We start from the raw sequence: 21,347 nt of genomic DNA, 5'->3' as shown, positions 1-21,347 counted from the left end.
AATGTGCCATTAGCTGGCTCTATTACTATAAAATAGAACCAATTCATTTTATTTAATCATCTAGTTAAGCTATTACATGTGAAAACAATAAGAAATGTACAGTTAACATTTGCTAGTTTTGAAATAATTATTTTCCCCTGCTTTGTGAGCTGGATTATTTCATCTATTTTCAACTTTAGTGGGGGTCTTTTTGGGAAAGCAATGATCAGTTTAGTTTTAAACACAGCAAAATGAAATCATATCTGAAGAGTATTTTCGAGAGATTCAAGCTGCTCTTCAATCAATCTGAGATTCTCTTCAAGTTCTTTTTGCTTGATTAACAAAGCCTTTTTCATTTGGAAAAAGTGTTGACAGTGCTGAAGCTGCTTCTCTGTGAGGTAGTTTGTTAGGATACTGAAGATCACGCGTTCTCGGTGGTCTTGATGCTCCTTCAGTCCTCTGGCATCTTCATGCTGGCGGGAGAGCATCCGGTGCCTTTCATTCAATGATTGCTAAAGGAAAACAACATGTATTATGGACTAGCAAACCTTTCTGTGGCACTAGTTGCAGTACATCAGAGTATGTGCTATTTTAGAAGGGCATGTCAAACAGTATTGTTAGGGGAAATACAGTAAGAATTTATTGAAAGGGAATGAATTACTTAAAATCTCCAGGCAGCCAGTGCTACCAAGCACATTAACAGTTAAAGGTTACCAGATGAACCTTGCACAACCTTAGGGCCTGTAAACAACAGAAAGGCCTTGGGAGCCGGACTGGAGTCAGAGTGCTATCTCAAGCTGCCTTGAGATGGTTCTCTCCTTGCAATTGCTTGAATAAATGATCGTGACCAGTACCTGAGCCTCCTGTGGTCCATTTGTCAAAGCTACCACAACAGTTTTATTCTGCCTTTAAAGAGCAGTTGCCTTAAAGTTTGATGTCTCTTCTAAAAGGCGACACTGCTGACAATGCAGTACCCCTCTGTACTGCATTGATTCTGAATATTCACCAAACATATTGCTGTCAGACGTTAGATAGTAGTTCATTGGTGTTTCAGAAAACGATGTGGGCTCCATGGATATAGTAGCACTGTGAAGGGGACCTAAGGCTTGGTGGAATAGGGGATTGCAATGTGGGGTTCAACTAATGATGGAATTTTTGGGGGTCTGGAAGTACCAGGCCAGACGTTGAGACATAGTAACACTAGGCCAGGTATCATAGTATGGCAAAAACAGGTGATGGAATCACAGGACTTTTCCATTGTGCAATGATTATCTAGGCTGTGGCAATATTGAGAAGGGACATCCCAGATTCTTTTGGCATTGGACACTCAGACATGGTCAAGTGGTGGGGAAGAGTTGACATTATGGGGATTTCCATGTTCTCTATGCTCTTTCAAAAAAAAACTATGGAATCTTTTATATCCACCTGAACAGGTAGACATTGTTTTAATATCTCATCCAAAAAAATGACATCTATGCAACACTCTCTTAATATTGCATTAAAGCTTGAATATTTACCGATATCAATGATGTTGTAATTTTACCCCCCAAGGTCAATGATGTATATTCTGAGATCTTCGAGCTTTAAGTATAGTTTCTTCTTTACACATTATCGTTATAAAATTGCAGAACCTTTCAACTAAATCCTTACTCCTTAATAGGTATCTAATACGCTGGCCAGTGAGAGAAAAGTCAGAAGGGCAACGATTGAATTTGAATTTGCTCTCTTTTACTACTCATTTAGTCTTGTCATCAGATTTTACAGAGATCAGCAAAATAAATGTATCAGAACGGTTGAATAAAGGGCTCATATTTCCTCAGCCAGCATTTCCGAATTAGGCAATAAGCTCTTAAATGCATGAATCAAATCAGCTGATGAGCTCTAAGCAGCCTAAGAATGTATTACTTTAAGGTGACCTTTTTGTTCATTATTGCCCTGGAATGTTAATCCCTTCTCTAAGCAGTTGCTGCAACATATTTGAGCTCATTTCTCCCCTAAGGTTCAGCATTGTGCTGTTTGATAGACAAGGGAAATCAATATACACAATTGTGTCTGATGATGAAATAGCAATTTGTGCTGATTCAGCTTGAATATCACTTTCAATTCTGTCAAAACATTTCAGAAATATGAAGGCAGTTTCCTCAGATGTGGATGATGAACCGTTCCGCACCATCAAAAAATATCCACATTACTCCTCTTCATCACTTTCACTTTTTCAAAATGCTTTGCAGTTCCAGGTGGTCGAGGCTAAAGCATGTTTTGGTTCAGTGAGAATGCAAGAGCTTACATGCAACAGTAAAATTAATTTCTTAATATTTTAACAATTCAGGGTCATTGCCTGGTATTTGTGTGACATAAATGTTACTTGGCAGTTATCATATTGGCTGAGTGGCCAGGGAGGATACATGGGGGGGGGGGGGGGGGGGGGGGTGGCATAGGGGTGCCATGAATGATCTGAGGGGCATGGACTGGCATGGGGGTTGGGTGGGGATTGAGGGAGATGAGGCATGAGGTTTAGGGTGCCTTTAAACACTGTTGGGAAATGGGATATACTGTGTGGGTCTTCTAAGCACTTTGCCTTTGCATTAATATCCTCCTGCACTGGCTGATGGCTCAACAACTGCACTGTGAACCTAAACATGGGTTAGGTGCTCAGTTTGTGAACCACAAAAGTATGCAGGTCAGGTTCTCCCAAGTCCAGAGGAATATTCAGTCCTTAGTGTTAGCCTGAATTGTGTGCTCAAGCCTGTAGTAATGTATAAATCCACAAACTTCTGAATCAGAAGTGAGCATGTTATCAACTAACACAAATGTTTAATTTAGCTTCTCAGGAATGAAACAGTCTCTGTGACACACCGTTTTACACCATATTTCTAGGAGGAAGGGATGCTTCCACACTGGAATGTTGTTCCCCTTTAATTATGGAATCACTGGAATGTTCTTTCCTAAAATGCAAGTGAAAATAACTTTGGTATGTGTTAAATTACTAGTAAAAGGGGACCCCAAAATCCATATGAATCAACAGCTAAAATTACTGGAAATTTTAAAATATTAAGGTAGTAAAAATTAAAATATTTTGCCTCCTGGTTTAATGGCAGCTCTGGTAAAACATGAAACTGAATACAACTAGATTATTGTAACAAACCTTCTCTTCCAAGTCAGTGGCCTCGTTGACTTTACTCAGGGCACTTTCTACTCGCACCAAGCGGCCTGATAGACACAGCAGCAAGTTCATCACCTTGTCCAAATCCTCAATGAAGGTCTTGTATTTCTGGATTTCATTGGTTGTACAGACATCACTGACCCAGGTCTCGATGTCTTTACCTAGCGTGCTATTCATTTTGATATCTTCATTTAAGCTAGCTTTAGCTTCCTGAAGCTTTTGAAGTTTACATTTAATTGTATTAATTAACTCCTTCTGGAAATCAAAACAAAATAACTTTTAACACGCACATTCTCTTTATACACATTAGTAATTTTATATCAGTTTGAGACACAGCAGGCCTAATTTTAACTCGGGCCATAAGAGTGACAAGTGGGAGCCTAGGTAAGTGATAAACTATTTGGTTCCTACAACGTAAAGTCTGGGAGATGGCTCCTGTTTGACCCTGGCAGTTAAAGTGACAAAGGGCAGGAACACATCAGAAATGCAGCAAGAAGCACTCAACCACCACTTATACTACCAGACTCTTCTGTTCCCACCAGGCAGGCAGGATTAAAATGTGGTACTTTTTAAATATACCTCCCAGCAAGAGTCAACAATATGGGGCGAAGATGTCTTCTGTGTTTTGTACACAACATAATCATGAACCCATTTAAAAGGTTAGAAATTTATAATTTTGCTGGAAAAAGGGTATCTTCTCTCAAAGTTTGCAGCATATGTTCAGGGGTGTGTTCACACTGCCCGGTAACAAATTTTATAAATAGAAATATATAGGATCATAGGAATTGCTAAACAAAAATAAAGACCAAGATCCATTTAGTTTGCCTCTACCAAACTGGAAGCCACTTGATACAACCAGAGAACAATGGAGAAACTCATCTCCTATATAACCTATCTCCTATAAACTGTCCAATGCAGTATTGGACATTGGTGTATGTGTTTTTTAAAAGTACTAAATGCCTCAATGTTCATCAATGTGCAGGGGCTGTTTGGTGCATTTACCTATTTATACTGTTAGGAAATGGAGACAGTTTGAGTAAGTTATATTGGTATTTTTAGGTGTTAGGAATGAGTTTTAGTTTTAAAGTTGAAGTTTGATTTGTATTTCTGTATCTGTGTGTTAAGAAAAAGGTCAAATAGAGTTTTAGTTTCACTTTATAAAGGTGCTTGTATTTCTAATGAGTGTTTACGACTTAAATTAAGCAAACACAAGAGTAAGAAAACAGTGTTATTGCCTAACAACAGGGCCTAGACAGGCAAGTCCTTCCCACAGATACACACAGAAAAAACTAAAGAAATAGCAGTTTTAAGCAGTTTAAAGCCAGGACTCCAGAGAGGCTGGAGACTAGGAGAGTGAGCTGCAAACTTCCCAAGAAAACCAAAAAGTCCCAAGGCCAAAGGAGTGAGACACAAACAGGGGAAAGTCCCAAGAAGACCTTCTAGTTAAAGGAAGGACATGAACCTAGAAAAGGTCCTGTTAAGTGAAGTTAAGAGTGAGGGGCAGAGAGAAAGGCTCCAAGCTTCAGATTTAAAGAGACAGAAGCTGCAGAAAGCAGACTTAAAACAAGAACAGCTTGCAAGAGGCAAGAAGGTCCAAAGAGATAACTGAATGTCTGTAACTCTTTGCTATGGGCATGTGAAGCATTGGTACAGTTGATGGCTGAGTTGGTGAGAGTGCATGGAAACAGCTTGAATGTATGTGGTGACCCAGGGAAGAGGAATATCAGGAGGAGAGTTTGAAACCTTAGAAGTGAACCCTTGAGGAAATGTCAGTTTGGGAGAAGATTCCAAGGCGAGGTCTTGGAGAGTGGAGATTGGAAACTCTCATGAGAAAGACAAAGTTCATTGAGACCGGTTGGCTCATGGTGTGATAAGTGTCTGGGGGCAGCTGAGGAGAGATCCATAGCACCTGGTTGAGGTGGCATCTGTCACTTGGTTTCAGAGTGTGGTGTGTCTAACCACAGGGTGCCTATTGGTTTACATGGACTGTGTACATTAGAGTATAGGATTGCTTTTGTAACTTGTGTCATCCTTACAAATCTGTATATATCTGTAAAGGTACACTAGTGGGGGAAGGAGTATTGTAATATTAGTTAATCCTTTTTAGTTTAATAAATGTTTTATTCTTTTGTTAAAAGTTCATCAGCTGACTCCTGTGACTCTGTTCAGTAGCTACTCTCCATGTATCTAAACAAACAAAACAAAGTTAGGATCTATCAAACTGGTTCCACCCTGGGATCAGACTTGTCCAGGGGTAATCTCAGCTGGGGGTGATAGGGGTAGAGGGCAGGGTGTGAATCACACAAGAAGGAAAGCCGAACCCAGTAGGGCCATTTGAAATTAGTGTTGATTTCAAACAGACCCCATTTGTGCTGTTCCAAGGGCCTTAACCCACAGTGTGTAGTCACAAATTTATGGAGGAGATGTAAACGCTCTTGAAGGGTAGATAAGGTTTCATTAAGTGTCTTGATCTGAAGCTATTTAAATTTTCAGCCCTTTAAAAATGGAGAGGCTGCAGTGGTTAGTTATAGTAAAAAAAATAGCATCTGCTACTGGAGTGCATTGGCTGACAGGGCATCTGGTGTGGCTTAGAAAAAACCATTAGCCATCTGTTCCTGCAGTTTCAATAGACTTCATTGTTGATATATCCCAAAGGTTGTTATTACATCTGAGGGACATGGAGTTGGTGGGGAGGGGGGGGGGGGGGGGGTGCAGGTGAGGGCTGGATAGTCTAACAGCCTTTTATACCACTGGGCTGAAGTCCCAGAAAACAGAGGTAGGTCTTATAACCTGCCGGTGTCAGGACTCACCCGCATCTGCAGCCACCTCCAACCTGCCTCTGGGGGCAGTGGGCCCAACTTGATAACGCCCGCCCAGAGCAAAAATCATGTGTGCCAGGGTTGTTTGCAGGGAGATGGGTCTGCCATGTCGGAGGGTTTCCTGACTCAAGCTCTCTGCTTCGATGGTAAAATCCGGCCTTAAGCGTCTTGACATTTGTTAAGGACTGCAAGTCAAATAAATTGCTACCTTGGTATAATCCCAGAACTGCTGAATGGTTTATTTATAATCTCCAGTGCTTACAACTACACATGAGAAATTGGTAATGTTTTGAGTTTGAGGTCAAACTTTCAACTGGGGTAACACTGGGAAGTGTCCAATGTTGCTGACCATGAATGAGTATTATACATGCTTGTAACAATGGCATACATGAACCACTGTGGGTAACTTTTCTAAACAGGAAAAGCATTTAATTTCTTTTCACAGTTGGACTCTTTCTTTGGTATTCTGAAAGCTCATTGAGCAATGAAATTGCAATGCCATATAAAAAAAATAAACTTGACCTATTGTATAGAAAATGTACTCAGCAAGTCAAGTTGCAACTGTAAGGAATAGCAATTTTTCAGCCCTATCCCATTGTGTGGACATTACAGACAAAGAGCTTACAAGAAGAAACAGAGAAACTCGACCTGGAAAGGGAAGGGGTTAGGGAATAGAGGGACCTTACGAGAGAGAAAATAAAACCAAGATATGTCATGTGATCAAATGTCATATAATTAAGCCTCCAGGAGTTGGCAACTCTATAACACAATGGGTATACCAATGGCACCCCTCGTGATTTAAATTGGATCTTGTGTCTTCACATGTAATTTTCCACATTTTTTGAAAGCAGTCAGAGAAACACTTAATAGGACAAGGTCAGGCAGGGATTGTTAAGCTACATAATTTCAGAAATGGCCAGTGTTCAAATGAAAGTCACTGACATAGAAAATTTTGCTTCCTTCAATCTCACTTCTCTTCTTGAGTAATGCAAAAAATAATAAACCATACATCCTATTTCTTTCAGGGGCTGACTAACTTGTTTTCCTTTCTAGATAAATATCAACTTCCAAACCTAACTTCCTAGATTGTTGGTTTTGCAGGGTGAAGAATGTGCTGAGGAGTCCTATGTCCAAAACCTAACTAACCCCAAACATAGGTTTCCTTCCAATATTTGTTCATTCTGACCCCAAGAAGCAGAGGGCTGTTGTCTTTAACATTTTCTTATGCAATGATTCATCAGCACATCTGTCAACCAAATAGACTACCCACTCACCCAGAAGTATATTCACCACAGGCACCTCAAGCCTGAGCCAAGTGAACAGAACTGTCCCCCCACAAAGGTGAGAATACGTGTTAGCCATCTGAATAAGATGACTAATTGTGTCCCTGGTCATCCCAGCTAATGGGTCTGGAGAAGGCAATAAATAAACCTTTGCTGTATGAATTTGAAATACATTGTAAGTTGTGACTGTCCCCACATTGGGTCATCTGGTTTTAATAGATTGTCAATGCCTACAGCCTGTGACATTCCTTCTTATAATCTATGTTTTAAAATACAACTCTAAAAGCACAGCTTAATTCCAAAACATTTTGCAAGAATTTTTTTTTAAAAAAGCACTAAATGTGATTGTATCACATCACTGCAAGTTAGTAATAATGTGAAGATGTCCTCTGTGCAACAAAATTAAAAGCCCATTTATAAAGAATATATTAATGATTTTGTTGCACAGAAGAAATCTTCTCATTGTCTGCAGCACATTTTTGCAAGAGGCAATAATACTGTTACCTGGAAGAGGTCAGTAATATTGTAAGCATTAGAATGTAGCAGACTATTTCCCATAGGCGGCCACTAGCCAGGGGCGATGATCACCTGCAAAAGGGTACTAGGACATGGTGAGAATTCTTCTTAACTACAGATGTAGTGAACATAAAAATACCTCTAATATTGGAGATGGCATTAGTCAAAGTGCATTGTGTTGAGGGTATAAGATACTGGAATGCAGTATAGAAACTGGGTTAGCTGGTGCATGTAGGATGTTTAGCTGGCTTCAGAGGAACAGAGCTGTGGTGGAACCTCATTGTTAAACACTCACCTTCTTCTCCATGACACCACTTGGGCATTGCACTTCACTCTTGGTGTTTTCTTGTTTCTGATTAATTTTGATTGATATTTCAGGTTGGGAATCTACTTTTGTTGAAGATGGGAATTTAGTGCCTTGCTTGTCTCTAATGAAAAGAATAGGATAACAGAGTTATGGTTCCAAAGGACTGCATTAACACTGCAGAATATCGGGCATCAACAAGACGTGATTCCACTTATTCTAACTTTAATTCTACTAATAGTAAATTACCAATGTGAAATATATCATTTGGAAAATAAGAAGCTGGGTGATGCCGTGAGCAACTACAATACAGTTTCAATTGTGCAGTGTGGATTCAAATTCTTCTCAAACATATATCCTCTTTTAGGGGACACAAGGATTTTAGATTAAATAAGTTTGAGGGAATCCCAAATGAGTGTTTAATAGGTATGAGTCCAGAACATAAAACTGTTGGTGAGGATTCTCAGCTGAGAAATTCTGTGCCTCACTCCAACAGATAACAGCAATTGATCAAGTGGGAATTTCTTTTTACATGAGAAATGGGAGCAGGAGTAGACCATACGGCCTTCCCGAGCCGGCACTGCTATTCAACACGGTCATGGCTGATCTTCAGCCTCAACTCAAGTTTTTTTTTAAGGGCAGAATAAGACTTCTATTCACTCCACTGTACGCCAACACATTTTCCTGGGTGAGAGGTTATTTCCTATACAAGGCATTTTGATGTATTTTAATAAGGGAGAAAAGAATAGAAGGATATGTTGAAGGAATTAGCTGAAGTAGAATGGAGCATAAGCACTGGAGTCAGCTTGTTGGCCCAACTGGCCTGTTTCTGCATTGTAAAGTCTATATAAGGTGAGCTACCACCATGATTTCAGTCACTAAAGGGAAGTTTGTTAGCACGGGTCAGGACAATCAACACTACAGGATGACTTCCGCTGTAGTGCCAGAAGAGATGGTAAGAGAAATCTAGAGGATGCTACCTGATTGGGGGCAAGTATCCCTGCTGCCTGTAATTTTAAATTGTAGTTGGCCAGATTGGGATGGGAAAGGAATGGTTCAGTCCCTTACTGGATGATGGGATTGTCGTTTGAGAAGAAATTGGGCCAAGTAGGCCTGTATTCTCTGGAGTTTAGAAGAATGAGAGGGGATCTCATTGAAATGAAATTCTGACAGGGCTGAACAGACTGGAAGTAGAGATGATGTTTCCCCTGGGCCCCCACCCAGGTCTAGAACAAGGGGTCACAATCTCAGGATATGGGAACTATTTAGGACTGAGATGGGGAGAAACTTTTTCACTCAGAGGGTGGTGAACCTGTGGAATTATCTACCACAGAAGGCTGTGGAGGCCAAGTCACTGAATATATTTAAGAAGGAAATAGGTAGATTTCTAGACTTTAAAGGTGTCAAGGGGCATGGGGAGAGTGCGGGAGTATGGTGTTGTGATTGAGAATCAGTTATGATCATATTAAATGGTGGAGTAAGCTCAAAAGGGCCAAATGACCTGCTCCTGCTTCTATTTTTTGTGTTTCTATGTTTCTAGTTTATGCCAGGCAGCAGGGAGTTAAAATAGGGCCCTACCTGCTGGATTCTCTTCAACAATCCCACCTGAGCTTGTGCAGGATTATGGTAGAAAATGGGACAAAAGTCAGATGAGCAGGCCTGCTGTTGCCTCATCATCCTGAACTCCATTTTCTCCCCTTGGAACTATCATGAGTTGATCCTACCTGGCCTGCAACATTTAAGTGCTGGGGGGGGGAGGAGGGTGTTGGAGTAGTGCGGCCTGCCTTGCTAACACATTTTTACCCCAATTTGCCCCTCACTGCCCAGTATCTCTAGCACTTGCCTTGTACTAGGTATTATACCGCTGGATCCCCGGCAGTGGTCCCCTGCTGCCTTATTTTAATGGTCGATCTTCTGGCCATTTTGGTCAAGATGTTGGAAAGTAGCACGCTAATAAAGACTGGCATTAAAATTGGCCAAGCCTCTCACCTATTGCTCCTGGACAGGCTGACCACTCACTTTCCTGCATGCCACCTTGAGTTCAAATTGAACCTGTAATGTGACAATAATGTCACATTAGTGCAGAACGGTATATTCTTCTGGGGCTTATGTTAAGGCTTTAACTAATTTGCACTATATCTGAACTGATGTTCTTGGATGACAATTAATGCTAAAAAATGAAAAGCTGATATGCTTTATCTTAACATTGAACTATAAAGACCCAAAGGTATATTGGAGAATGTAACACTTTCATACAGTGTTCTGGTCTGGCCACACCTTGACCTTTATATCCCTAAGGCATGAGGGTAAGGTTCAATTCCTGAAGGTGATGCAGAAAACAGTAAAGATGTTGATCTCAATCATCAGAGAACTGCATTTTCATATAAAGATAAGTGTTATGAAATTAGAGTCTGCCTTATCCTCTTTGGTACACCATTGTCGGCCACCTCTATAAGTGGTCTGAATGTCCTGTCATGGAGCCCATTATCTAATCTTACAGTGCAAGATATAACACTAGCATCTCCTCATGATTTGGACTGGATATTGTGTCTTTCACATGTGCACTTCACCAATTTCAGAAGCCAGATCAAGAAATACTTTAATGGGATAAGGCCTTATGTGAGTAATTAAACTGCATTATGTTGCAGACAGAAAGTGAACATACAGACTGGCAATTGTTTGTCAAGTGATTACCTCCCTGCAAAAAATGAGAATAACAAAATAATAATAATAAAAAAAACATGCTATTTCAGCCTGGAAAGACGAAGAGGAAACCACATACAGGTACAGTAAACTGTGTGTTATCCGGCACTCTACCAACCAGAATTCTCCACTAACCAGAATTTCTGACATTCCCCTATTACCAATTGTCACTATCAACCAGAAACAATTATGAAGTTATCTGGAATCTGTACCTGTATTATTTATAATTTATGTTTTGATGTAATGTTGAAGATCTAGAGGTAAAAAGAATACTGTTCTGAACTTCGAGTATTTGCATATTAGTTTGTGCTACAAGTATTGCGCTGTTTTCCATTGGTAAATGGAACTCTCCGATAACCGGCATTTCTGGGTAACTGGCACCACCTATTCCCCATGCATGCCAGATAATAAAGATTTCACTGTTGTTAAATAGTAAACAGGATGAAGAAAGGTAGATCCAGGCCACCACTTCAGCTCAACCATGATAATAGGACAAAGGGCCCAAGAACTGGCTAGTAAAAGGCAAGATTTGGTCTAATAATAGGAAACTCTTGTCCATACAAGGATTGATCAATGAACAAGGAAGGGACTTCTACACAGGACAATGGAATAATAAACTTGGATTCATTTAACAAACCAATGTCACAATAAGGGCAACTATATTTTATCTTTGGATGGATGATATTAGATGGGTCAAGGGCCTTCCTCATATCAGCATTCACCCCGAGTAGCACAAAAAATACACCTATATATTTAAGATGAATTTGCCAGCCAATGGTATTCAGCAGAGTGCAGCTGCATGTTTTTGCCCACTCGCTGCAGGTCATTTCCTCGGCTGTGTGAGGGACTGTGTGATACAATGTCACATCTGTCTCCCCATTCACACGGAGCAAATTAAAGGAATGCAGGAGAATTGCTGATGGGTCCAAACATCAATGATACCTGACAGTTTTATATTAAGTTCTGAATGCTAAATAAATGGAAACGTTAGTTAATGCTTCTTGCCGTGCACCATTGAGTAGTTTTTTGTTACATCTTCCCTCAATATGATGCCATATGACCAATAACACAGCATGTGGCTGCTGGCTCCCTGTCTCCTCTCACCCCCACCATTGGGTTAGCCTGTTGCAGCAGCTGGTACTTAGAGCAGTTCGGACACAAATACAATATCTTTTCCGGTTGCTCTCAGCACATATTTCACTGTCACTGTCATGTACTTGGGAAAAGTGATAGTGAGTGAGGTTTTATATATGGCTTGGGTTGTGGATGACCCTATACACTAATCAATAATCACTTTATATTGAACAATTTCAATAGCATTTTTAACACTGGAGAAAGAGAGTTCTGCCAGTATCAAAGTTGCTTAAAAAGAGCAGAAGACTTCTGTCCAGTGTTTACCCATTTCCACACAATATCACACAAACAGCTTAACTGTTGCTATTTGATGTTAGTGGACATCCCAACTAGTGCTGCACAGTCATTCTTGCTCTGAACCCATTTTGCAACTCATCAATTCATTTCCCACAGAGCAACTAAACCCCCGAGTACAGTTACCCTCCAACCCTACTCATGATCTTGATCTCACCCATGTGAAGATGCACTGGGGCACCTGATAATTAACCCACAGAAAGTGAAAGAAATTGGAAGGAGAACCATTCTAGTTCATTCTTGCACTCAAAGTTAATAACTAAAATTGCTTTTCTCACTACATCGAGTATAATGGCATGCATTCCAAAATCATTACTGACAGGTTTTAAGGCCATAAAGAGGAGGCCTGCTCACTCACTTTTCAGTAATCCTTTCTCACTACAATTTAGTGGCAGGGTACATGCAAAAAAAAAAAGTGTACTTAAACTACTTACTTATTCTTGGTTTCTTTCTCCATCGTCTGACTGTACATTTGCTTTCTCTGACAAGCCTCAAGCACCATGGTATCCTTTTGAAACAACTCTCCCACAAGATCTATTATAGTTTTCCTTCTGGGGCTGGGATCAAGGACATCTGCTAGTGAATGATCCTCATCTATAATTTCCTTCATAAGCTCCTCCATTCTCAGGTCTTCAGGAGATTTTGTCTTCACCCTCAGATGGACTGAGGTGGTATCTGGGTCTGTTGAAAGCTGCTGAGTTGGCACTTCCCTGTTATCTTGATGGTCTTTTACTGGAAACAACTTACCATTCTCACTTTTGCCCACAACAGACTTTGCAGCTTGTGCCATAGAAGTTGGCATGGGCCTTTCAAAATTGGTGTCTGAACAGTTTGGCGAAGATCCCAACTCTGTTGGCATGTACCTGCAATGATGTTCCTCGCCATTTCCTCTAGGATTCATTTGAGCAGATTCCCTTGTTGGCAGTGAATTCTTTCTACTGAAGAGAAAATCATGGAGTCATGTCTAAAAGCTATAGTTAAGACAACATTTGAGAAGCAGCTCAGATTCATAATGGGGGAGCTAATTTCCAGTTGGATTAGGGAGTCCCTCCTCTCTACCAAGCACACCCACCACGTGAGCATTTTAGGCCCATAACTATAACTAGGCTTCCACCAGGGAAGGAAAAGAAAGGGAAAATGTGCTGGGAAAGGTATTTTCAAACATTGTTTTTGCATTTCCCCTGGTGAGCCAATAAAAGATAGGTATTTATGAGGATTATTGACAGAGCCCTGAACTACCAGACTTTTACCAAGCAGGATTGGTTCACAGAAAATAAGAGAAAGTATTACAAGAACATTTAATATAATATTGGGCTTGTGCAAAAATTTATATTGCTTTAAAATTGTTTCCTTACATCAGCTCAGATAGCACAGACTTTCCTCAAAATTGTAGCTCAGATGTGAGGTAGCTCTCACTATCATTATGGTTGAGATTAATTATAAAAGCAATTCCCTTCCTGACAGAGGCATAGTAAGGATTCCTCAGGCATGGGCATCAACAGTGAGGGTCCCATCTCCACATAGCACCCTCCCATCCCCCCTCCATGACTAATTAAACTTTTCAATAGCACCAGTATCCACATTCAACAAACTGGCACCTTGAGTAGCATTTTTGAAGCCAAGCTCACCCTAATGCTGGCATTTTCACAGCTGAAATGAAATGGGAGCAAAGAAGGAGACACTTGATACATTGCCCCCAATAGTTTTAAAATTGCAGCTGAAGCTTTGAGATCCATTCATTGTGCTACACCTCAAGCCACATTAATTGAGATGCTTAACCTTTTACTATGGCACTGTGGGTAAGATAAATGTCAGATTATTAAAAAGCTGCAATAGAGCAAAAAGACTGGTTTCGCTGCCTTACCTGGTCAATTGTGGAATCATTTTGGTTTCTTCATTTGTTGCAATTTCCATGGATGAAGATTCGAATGCTTTTGAAGGATGCTGTCGTGCGAGATTGAATTGAGCAGAAATGTTTTCAGAAGCGATGCAAGGATCGGTCTTATTGTTTTCTGAAGTTGTAGAGAAATCCTCCAGGAACACATCATCTTCCCAGCAAGACATGGAGGAATGGGAATATGCCTGATCTCCCAATTTCCTGCGTGGCGACAGCAGCCCAGAATGCGGTGATGGCGATCTAAGAGAAGGAGATGCTGCACCAGAAGAACCTACATGAGTCTTGACCATGGCGGAGCCTCTCTCCGACAATGTGGTGGTTGAAACTTGGTTGGTTCCTGACTTACTGTCTTCCCTCTTCAACTTAGTCCAGTTTTGTTTGGGAAAAGGCAACCTTGGTGGGGGTGCAGGTCCTCTTTTCAATGTCAGTGCTACGTTATTCCATTCAGTTTGAGTTCCACTGGGTCTTCCTTGAGATTCTACATTTCCAGTTTCGGATGCTGGTTCACTGTGATTCACTGTGCAGTGGAGCTGGTCAGAGCTTTTGCTCCGTAGTGAAAGACTTTTGACTCTTGACGATTCCAGTTCATTCAAGGACTTTCCTCGTGGTCTTTCAAGGCTGCTTTTGCTGGGTGCCAAGTTTTTACACTCATTTTCATGGCATTTTGAATAGGAAATCGGGGGTTCAGTTACAGAATTGATTTTAGCAGTAAAGGGCCTGGGAAAGAACATTACAAATTGACAAGATTTGGATGAGGAATGCAGAATTGGGGCACAAACATCACAAAATTAACTAGTTTCAAATAAACCCGAGATTAGAAGATCTTCTCACCCTTACTCCTAGATAGTGGATATATGGAATAAAACTCCAGCTAAAACAGTTAATGGCTTGTCCTTTAACATTTCCCAAAAGGAGCTAGAAAAATAATTTGCTAAGAGCATAATTAAGATATGAAAATAAGAGAATCCATGGAACATGATCCAATTAACATGACCCCACATATGTTTTTTCTCACAGGGATATTTGAAGACAATTTACAGCATCCTCTGCTGGTGAATGAGTGAATTTCTCTTGATTGCTGTAATTATCTACTGACCATAGAATTGTACAACAGTTACAACACAGGAGGCCATTCAGTCTCATGTCCATGCCGGCTCTCTGCAAGAGCAGCTCAGCCAATCCCACATCCCGTTCTTTTCCCCATAGCTCTACAATTTATTTTGTGTTCCTTTACCACAAAGAAGGAAGACATCTTAGGTTTTCTTTCTCCAGAAAGATTATACGTTTCCCTACTGCAGCAGTCAATTGTTTCTTAAATTATTCCAGGTCTCCCCTCTCCCATGACTCTATCCAGGAGACAATTCAATGTGTTGATCACTTTCTGTGCAAAGAACTGTCTGATAATGTGTCTTCAATTTCCCTTTTACGGACTTAAGCCTACCCTCAGTTTAATTTTAAGGAATATTAAAAATTGACCTTTTCCATTCCTTTTATTATTCTTATATACCTCAACAAGATCACTCCAGTCTTTTCTGATAACTCAGAACTTTGACACGAGGGATCAATACTCCTGGTTCTTCTCTTCAATGTTTTAATTTCTTGAACATTTCCCCTCCTTCCTTACCAACCACAACTAGACACAGAATTCAATGTGCAGTCTGACCAAAGCACTGTACAGTTTCATTATAGCCTCCTCAAAGTTGCATTAATGAATTTTTTTTTTTTTGCCAATTTCCATATGGTTTTCAGGTGATGGTAAAGACAAATTTCCTCCTTAACTCAAGGTAACCCCCACAACCACAACCCCCCCTCCCACCCCACCACCAAAAATATTCCCATTATTCTCTCACCAGAAGTCTGATTTGGAGATGCACAAAAAAGTCAGGTTCCCCATCAGAAAGAATCTAAAGCTGCCCCCCATGTCCCCCTTCATGGCTCAAGTTTAAGCAGATGGCTGTGGAACGACTGCAGCTTTTTGGGGGATGATATCCCTATTTAGAATAAACCACTGAATCACACAAATATCATTGTATGGCTTCTGTCTACAGTAACTGCCTTAATAGGTTAAGATCTTTTCAAAATATTTAGTATTGATATTTTCACCCTTTATCCATCATCCAAAGAGAATGATGGCTGGTTATCCAAACAGACTGTGCTATACAAATACAGGACCTTTTATGTTGTTTGAATTGTAGGCTATTTCCAAACTAACAGGTAATTTAAAGAGATACATTCTTCAAATGAACAATTTTCACCAGCACATTACGTGGTGATGTAAAGTCACATCAAAGCAACTTACCACATTGCTAATCTATCTATGCATTGGCCATTCAACTGCAGGCTCTCTCCAACACTGGGATAGAACTTCCACCTGTGCACCAATGATTTTATTGTTGGATCTCGAACAGACAGAGGTGGAAAACAACTTGGGAATGATCACCACGGTCTGACTCCTGTCTTCTATTTTTTGCTGTTTAGTCCCAGCAGTAGAAATTGTAGCCACTCAGGAGACATGCAAATGAGGCAAACAAGGCATCTGCAATAGTTCCTGCTATTTGCATTGCAACGGTGGACAAGGAACCACAGTCTTAGAAGTCACCAAAGGAAGCAGCAGGGGCAGGACTGTAGGAGGGGCCTATATAAGTACTTTCAGAATGCTGCCAAACATAGGTACCAGGAAGAACATTTTCAGTTTTAAAACATTAAAATATCTTTTGCATCAGCAATCCTCTACCTGCTTTCTCCTTGCTATTATGGCAGGGTCTGCGGGTGAGGGACATACCCAAACATGGTTCCATCCAGAGATGGACACAGATCTGCTTTCCACATGGAAATGACCATGTCTTGTCACTCACCTGAAGGAGGAGTTGTTACTGCTGCTTATTTGTTTGAGTGCTTCTGAGCATCGACCAGGAGCTGAATCCTTCTGCACCAGAAAAAAAAAACTTCAGAAAAACATCTGTTGTGCTCTTTGATTTGTTTGATTTAAATTCAATACATTTTTAAAAGGCATGTTAAAATTGCATTGGACCCTAGTCAGGCAACATTAGTCAGACAATATGGTGCACATTTCTGGTATCCATACTATAAAAAGGATATACACTGAGATTAGTGCAAAAGATTTACTAGGAAGGTACCAGAACTGAGATTTCACACCTGTGGGGAAAAATTGAAGAGGTTTTTTTTTTGAAAAGATAAAACTTAGTGCTGACCCGATTGAGGTCTTCCAAATTCTGAATGGATTGGAAAGGATGGATGTGGAGAAAATGTTTCCACTTGTGGGAAAATCCTAAACTTGGGCCATCAATCCAACTTAGTTGCTAATAAATCCAATAGGGAAATAAGGAGAAATTTCTTTACTCGAGGTGTGAATTAAATGTGGAACTTGCTACCATAAGAAATGGTCGCGCAAGTAGCTTAGAAGCTTTCAAAGGAAAATTAAATGAATACATGAGAGAAAAGGGAATATATTGAAAGGATAAATACCAGCACATACTATGTGGGCTGTTTCTGTGCTTTATTCTCTATGTAATTCTATGTAATGCTGTTGCCATGATAAAAGTGTCACCATGTTTGCATGCAAAAGGATTGATCCAACATTGCCAATTCTTAACAAACCACCCAACCAACATGTCTGCTATTAATTCTTTTCAAACTCGGATTTTATTGTAGTTAAAAATGAAATTGCAAAACTAATTTTAAAAGGGACAGCATTAGCCATAGCTTCTCCTCGGGTTAATCTGGTGACTTGGTAACCAAAAATTTTGAACTAAGATTCCTGATTGTTTTAGTTACAGAATATTTCCAAAACATGTATTCAAATTATTTTACAATTGTTGCAAAACACCCTTTCCTCCCACTGTTTTCAGAATTCCTATCCTCTACTTCTGATTCTGTTCACTTCACTTCATATAGGACCAGAACCCACTTGCAAACTTGGTCTGGACTTGGCACTCACCGCTTCTTTCAGCTTTTCCCACAATTCTGGTTTTATCACCTTCTGCATCAACCGCCACTGTTTGGGTCTGGGCACATGGTTTTACACCCAGATGCCCTTCCTATCACTGACCCTCTCCATTTACTCAGACTGGGGACCAGGACCAGCACTATTGGGTTCTGTCGTGGCCAATAAGCTCTGAAGTGGGACTTGAATCCAGGGCCTCCCAGTTCAGAGGCAGAAGCTCAACCAATTGCACCACTCAGGCTCACAGGGGCCAGTGTACAGCAAACCAAAACAAGAGCAACTCAACCACAGCTAACTTAATTTAGGTACATACCTGTGGAAACAAGGGATGTATGTGTGACTTTGATCTTGGGCGGCCAACAAAGTGAACAGATTTTGGTTGGTCCAACAAATTATCAGTGGAGGCAAACATTCTGGAAACCGTAATGTCACCTGCCCGATTTTGGAAGCGTTGGCTCTCAGGAGATATGTTACTGCAGTGGGCAGGGACTGCCACCGAATGATCCCGTGGTTCCCATAGTATCTCTGCAGACTTGTGTCGAGATATGTTCTGCCATTTTGCAGGGCTGAAGCTGGGACATGCATTGTTACTCCACTCTGAAAACCTCCTGTGCTGGGTGACCTTCACCATTTGCCTTTGGTCGCAAATGAGCTCCGTGCCACAAGGTCTCTGACTTCTCTTGCGATCCATGTACTCAGCTAACGCCTTGTGCTGAATCTGTTTTAGCCCCACAGGCAATGCATTTGCTGCCAAGGAAGTCGTTTCAAACAGTTGGCGCCTTGAATCCACAAAACTCCTCCCTCCCTGCGTGTTTGGGAAGTTGCAGGTCTTTTCCTGCTCCCATGAAGGAGTGCATTTTCTTGAACTGTTCAGCACACCCAATTGATTTATTTTTTCAGGTTCTGAATGATACATTTTCTTTTCTTGCAATGTCAGTCTTTTCCTGCTCCCTATACGGGCAGTCTGGTGCTGGGGTGCCAGAGCTTCAGCTTGTAGATCCTCATGCAAAACTTGTGATAATGGAGCTGTGATTATAGGATCAACAGGGCTATGACTCGGGTCTGTCAAAGAAACTGTTCGAAGATGTGTAAGACTTGGCCTCTCAGTGGGCTTCTGCTTAGCTCGGTTTGGCCAACTGAGTTGGAGATCTCTGCGTTTAAAAGAGGTCTCCCTCAGGACCTTAGTCTGTGCATACTTTACTTGGTTTCTATACGCAATTTTAGAAGAATCGATCGATGAGCCCGAGGTGTCTGGAGATTCTTCATTCAATTGGTTGAGTTCAGTAGATTCACCTAAGAGCTGGGAAGAACTCTTGCACTTTCGCAGCTGTGCCATTTTATTTTGGAACCCCCGGCGCAGGTCTTGGTTTCCTTCCCTCTGTTTGTATTCCTCCTTTGACCCCTCAGTGAGTTGCCTTTTCTGTTTAGCATTCACTGCTGCATTTTTAGCAGTATTCATGCTTTCAAAGGCAAGTCGGTGTAACATTGGAGTATTTTCAGCAGTGATTACACCATCAGTACATGACTGTCTTGCTGGCCTGGACGAGTGGCTCTCCAGAACACTGTAGTTATTTCTTGCATCTGAATGTGGAATTATTTGAAGTCCTGCACTGTCTATGTTATTTCTCATTTGCCTCTGGCTTTTTTTTGTGCTCTGCATTGCTGACTCAGGCATGGTAGGATGTGGTTTAGGGCTGTGAGAACTTTCCCTGGGTCCACAGTAGAAGATCTGGCTGCTGCTGGTGTTGTTATGCCCCCTAAACTCAAATTGTCCATACGTAGTTTGTAAGCCCAGACCAGGTGACTGAAGCACTAAATGTCTGGGACTCACCTCATTCAAAGATTCTTGTCCCTCTTCGCAATCTCCAGCTATATTAAACTTAGGATCCAACTCAGATTTTTGTGGTTCTGTCGTCTTCTCCGGGCCCTTTGCCAGGTTAGGGCCTGAAAAGCCTTCTACTGGCCTGGATTCCCGAGTAGATGTATGGGTGTATGTGCTGGTGATGTAAAGATATGGTGCTGCTTTCTGATTGCTTTCACTAGCACTACTAGGAGTTACTACAGGTGGTAGCTCAACGTGTTGATGACTAACAGAAAGTGGTTTAATTCCCTGTGCCAATGGGAGACTGTAGATTTGTTGCTGTGATTCTCTGTAGTCAAGTGTGGCACCAGAGCTGTGATGGATAGAGGAAGGTGATGAGCCAGTTGGGTTGCTCTGACCCTGTTTGGAAGTAAAATTGTCTGAACCTTCAAGTGAGCGATTTTTCACAAAACCAATAGCGTTTGAAGTAGACCCACACCACTGAGTCTGGGAATAGGTTTCTCCAAGATCAGAAGGATGTCTTTTAAGGGGCAGGTTCATTATCTCCCTAGATTGCTGATTACTTTCAATAGTTATCCCCTGCGTCTTGCTGTCAATTGATGATCTCTTTGTCATATCCTGTGGGCATGGCCCATCATGGCTGTAATAGTTACTAAGACCATCATGCTGCCTGGTAACTAGGAAACTATCACGGCGTGTTGGAGGAGGAGGTGGGCTCGACCAATTATATTTCCCATCATGACAATTACTATTGGAGTTCTCCATTGACAGGAACACAGGTCTCTCTTCAGTGCCCATAACACCAGCATCACAGATTACTGACATCAGTTTTGTATCAGTTTGTTGCAATGCCTCTGAATTGGGAGGCACATTTCCTGACTGCCTGGGACTCTCACTGCAATGAGCTAGAGACAGGTACTCTGGAGCATTGAAAGAAGTAGAGAAGGAACTGTAACCAGAATCCCCTTTGCTGCAATGGTGGTTTAACTGGTCTATGTGGCCAGTGAGTCTGTCAGGAGAGAAATGACTAGTGGTGCCTGCTTTCTGGTCCAACCTGTCCATGCTTCAAGTGTTGTTCTGTAATCTGATCATCATCATTTCCAAAGGAGGCCGCAAAGAGTCATCTACTTTCTTTAGTTGAAACAATTTCTGAAAGGAAATTAATTACAGTTAAAGCACTTACTACTGGAGTAAAGAAAGAACATGCATAACAAAAATGCTTCTAAATATGTAGAAAAATACAACAGCCAATCTTGCATACAGCAACAATCAACAGACAGAAAATGAGACTAATGGACATTTTGTTGGTACCATTGGTTGAGGGAGGAATGTTGACCAGGCGAATCTCTTGTGCTTTGAATAGAGCCCCTTACCTTTTATGTCAACCTGAATGGATAGAAGGCTCAATTTTAACATGTGACTTCTTTCAAATTACTTCTAGCAATTGAGCATTACCGGATTATTACACT

At 41.0% G+C, this 21,347-nt stretch overlaps 1 protein-coding gene across 1 annotated transcript; it reads right to left on the bottom strand.

Annotated features, from left to right (window-relative positions):
• Positions 1-230: 230 nt before the first annotated feature.
• Positions 231-20,940, bottom strand: shroom1 (shroom family member 1). The gene is made up of 7 exons (XM_041194364.1): positions 18,370-20,940; positions 16,948-17,018; positions 14,060-14,809; positions 12,630-13,130; positions 8,056-8,188; positions 3,125-3,397; positions 231-491 (listed from the first exon to the last, which is right to left on the bottom strand). Exons 1-7 carry the CDS (start codon positions 20,938-20,940, stop codon positions 237-239), a joined length of 4,554 nt encoding a protein of 1,517 aa, XP_041050298.1. The 3' UTR covers positions 231-236.
• Between the last annotated feature and the right edge of the window lie 407 nt (positions 20,941-21,347).

Source organism: Carcharodon carcharias, chromosome 8, assembly GCF_017639515.1.
Source record: "Carcharodon carcharias isolate sCarCar2 chromosome 8, sCarCar2.pri, whole genome shotgun sequence".
Taxonomy (NCBI): Eukaryota; Metazoa; Chordata; class Chondrichthyes; order Lamniformes; family Lamnidae; genus Carcharodon; species Carcharodon carcharias.
This window is presented reverse-complemented; position numbering and strand designations above follow the sequence as displayed.

Excerpts from the sequence above, each read along its gene's own strand:
- shroom1 (XM_041194364.1), bottom strand. The coding sequence starts at position 20,940 with ATGGACAGGTTGGACCAGAAAGCAGGCACCACTAGTCATTTCTCTCCT. Across the intron at positions 14,810-16,947 it reads AGTAACAACTCCTCCTTCAG|GCCCTTTACTGCTAAAATCA; the intron begins GTGAGTGACAAG and ends GTTCTTTCCCAG. Across the intron at positions 8,189-12,629 it reads GAGAAAGAAACCAAGAATAA|AGACAAGCAAGGCACTAAAT; the intron begins GTAAGTAGTTTA and ends TCTTTTCATTAG.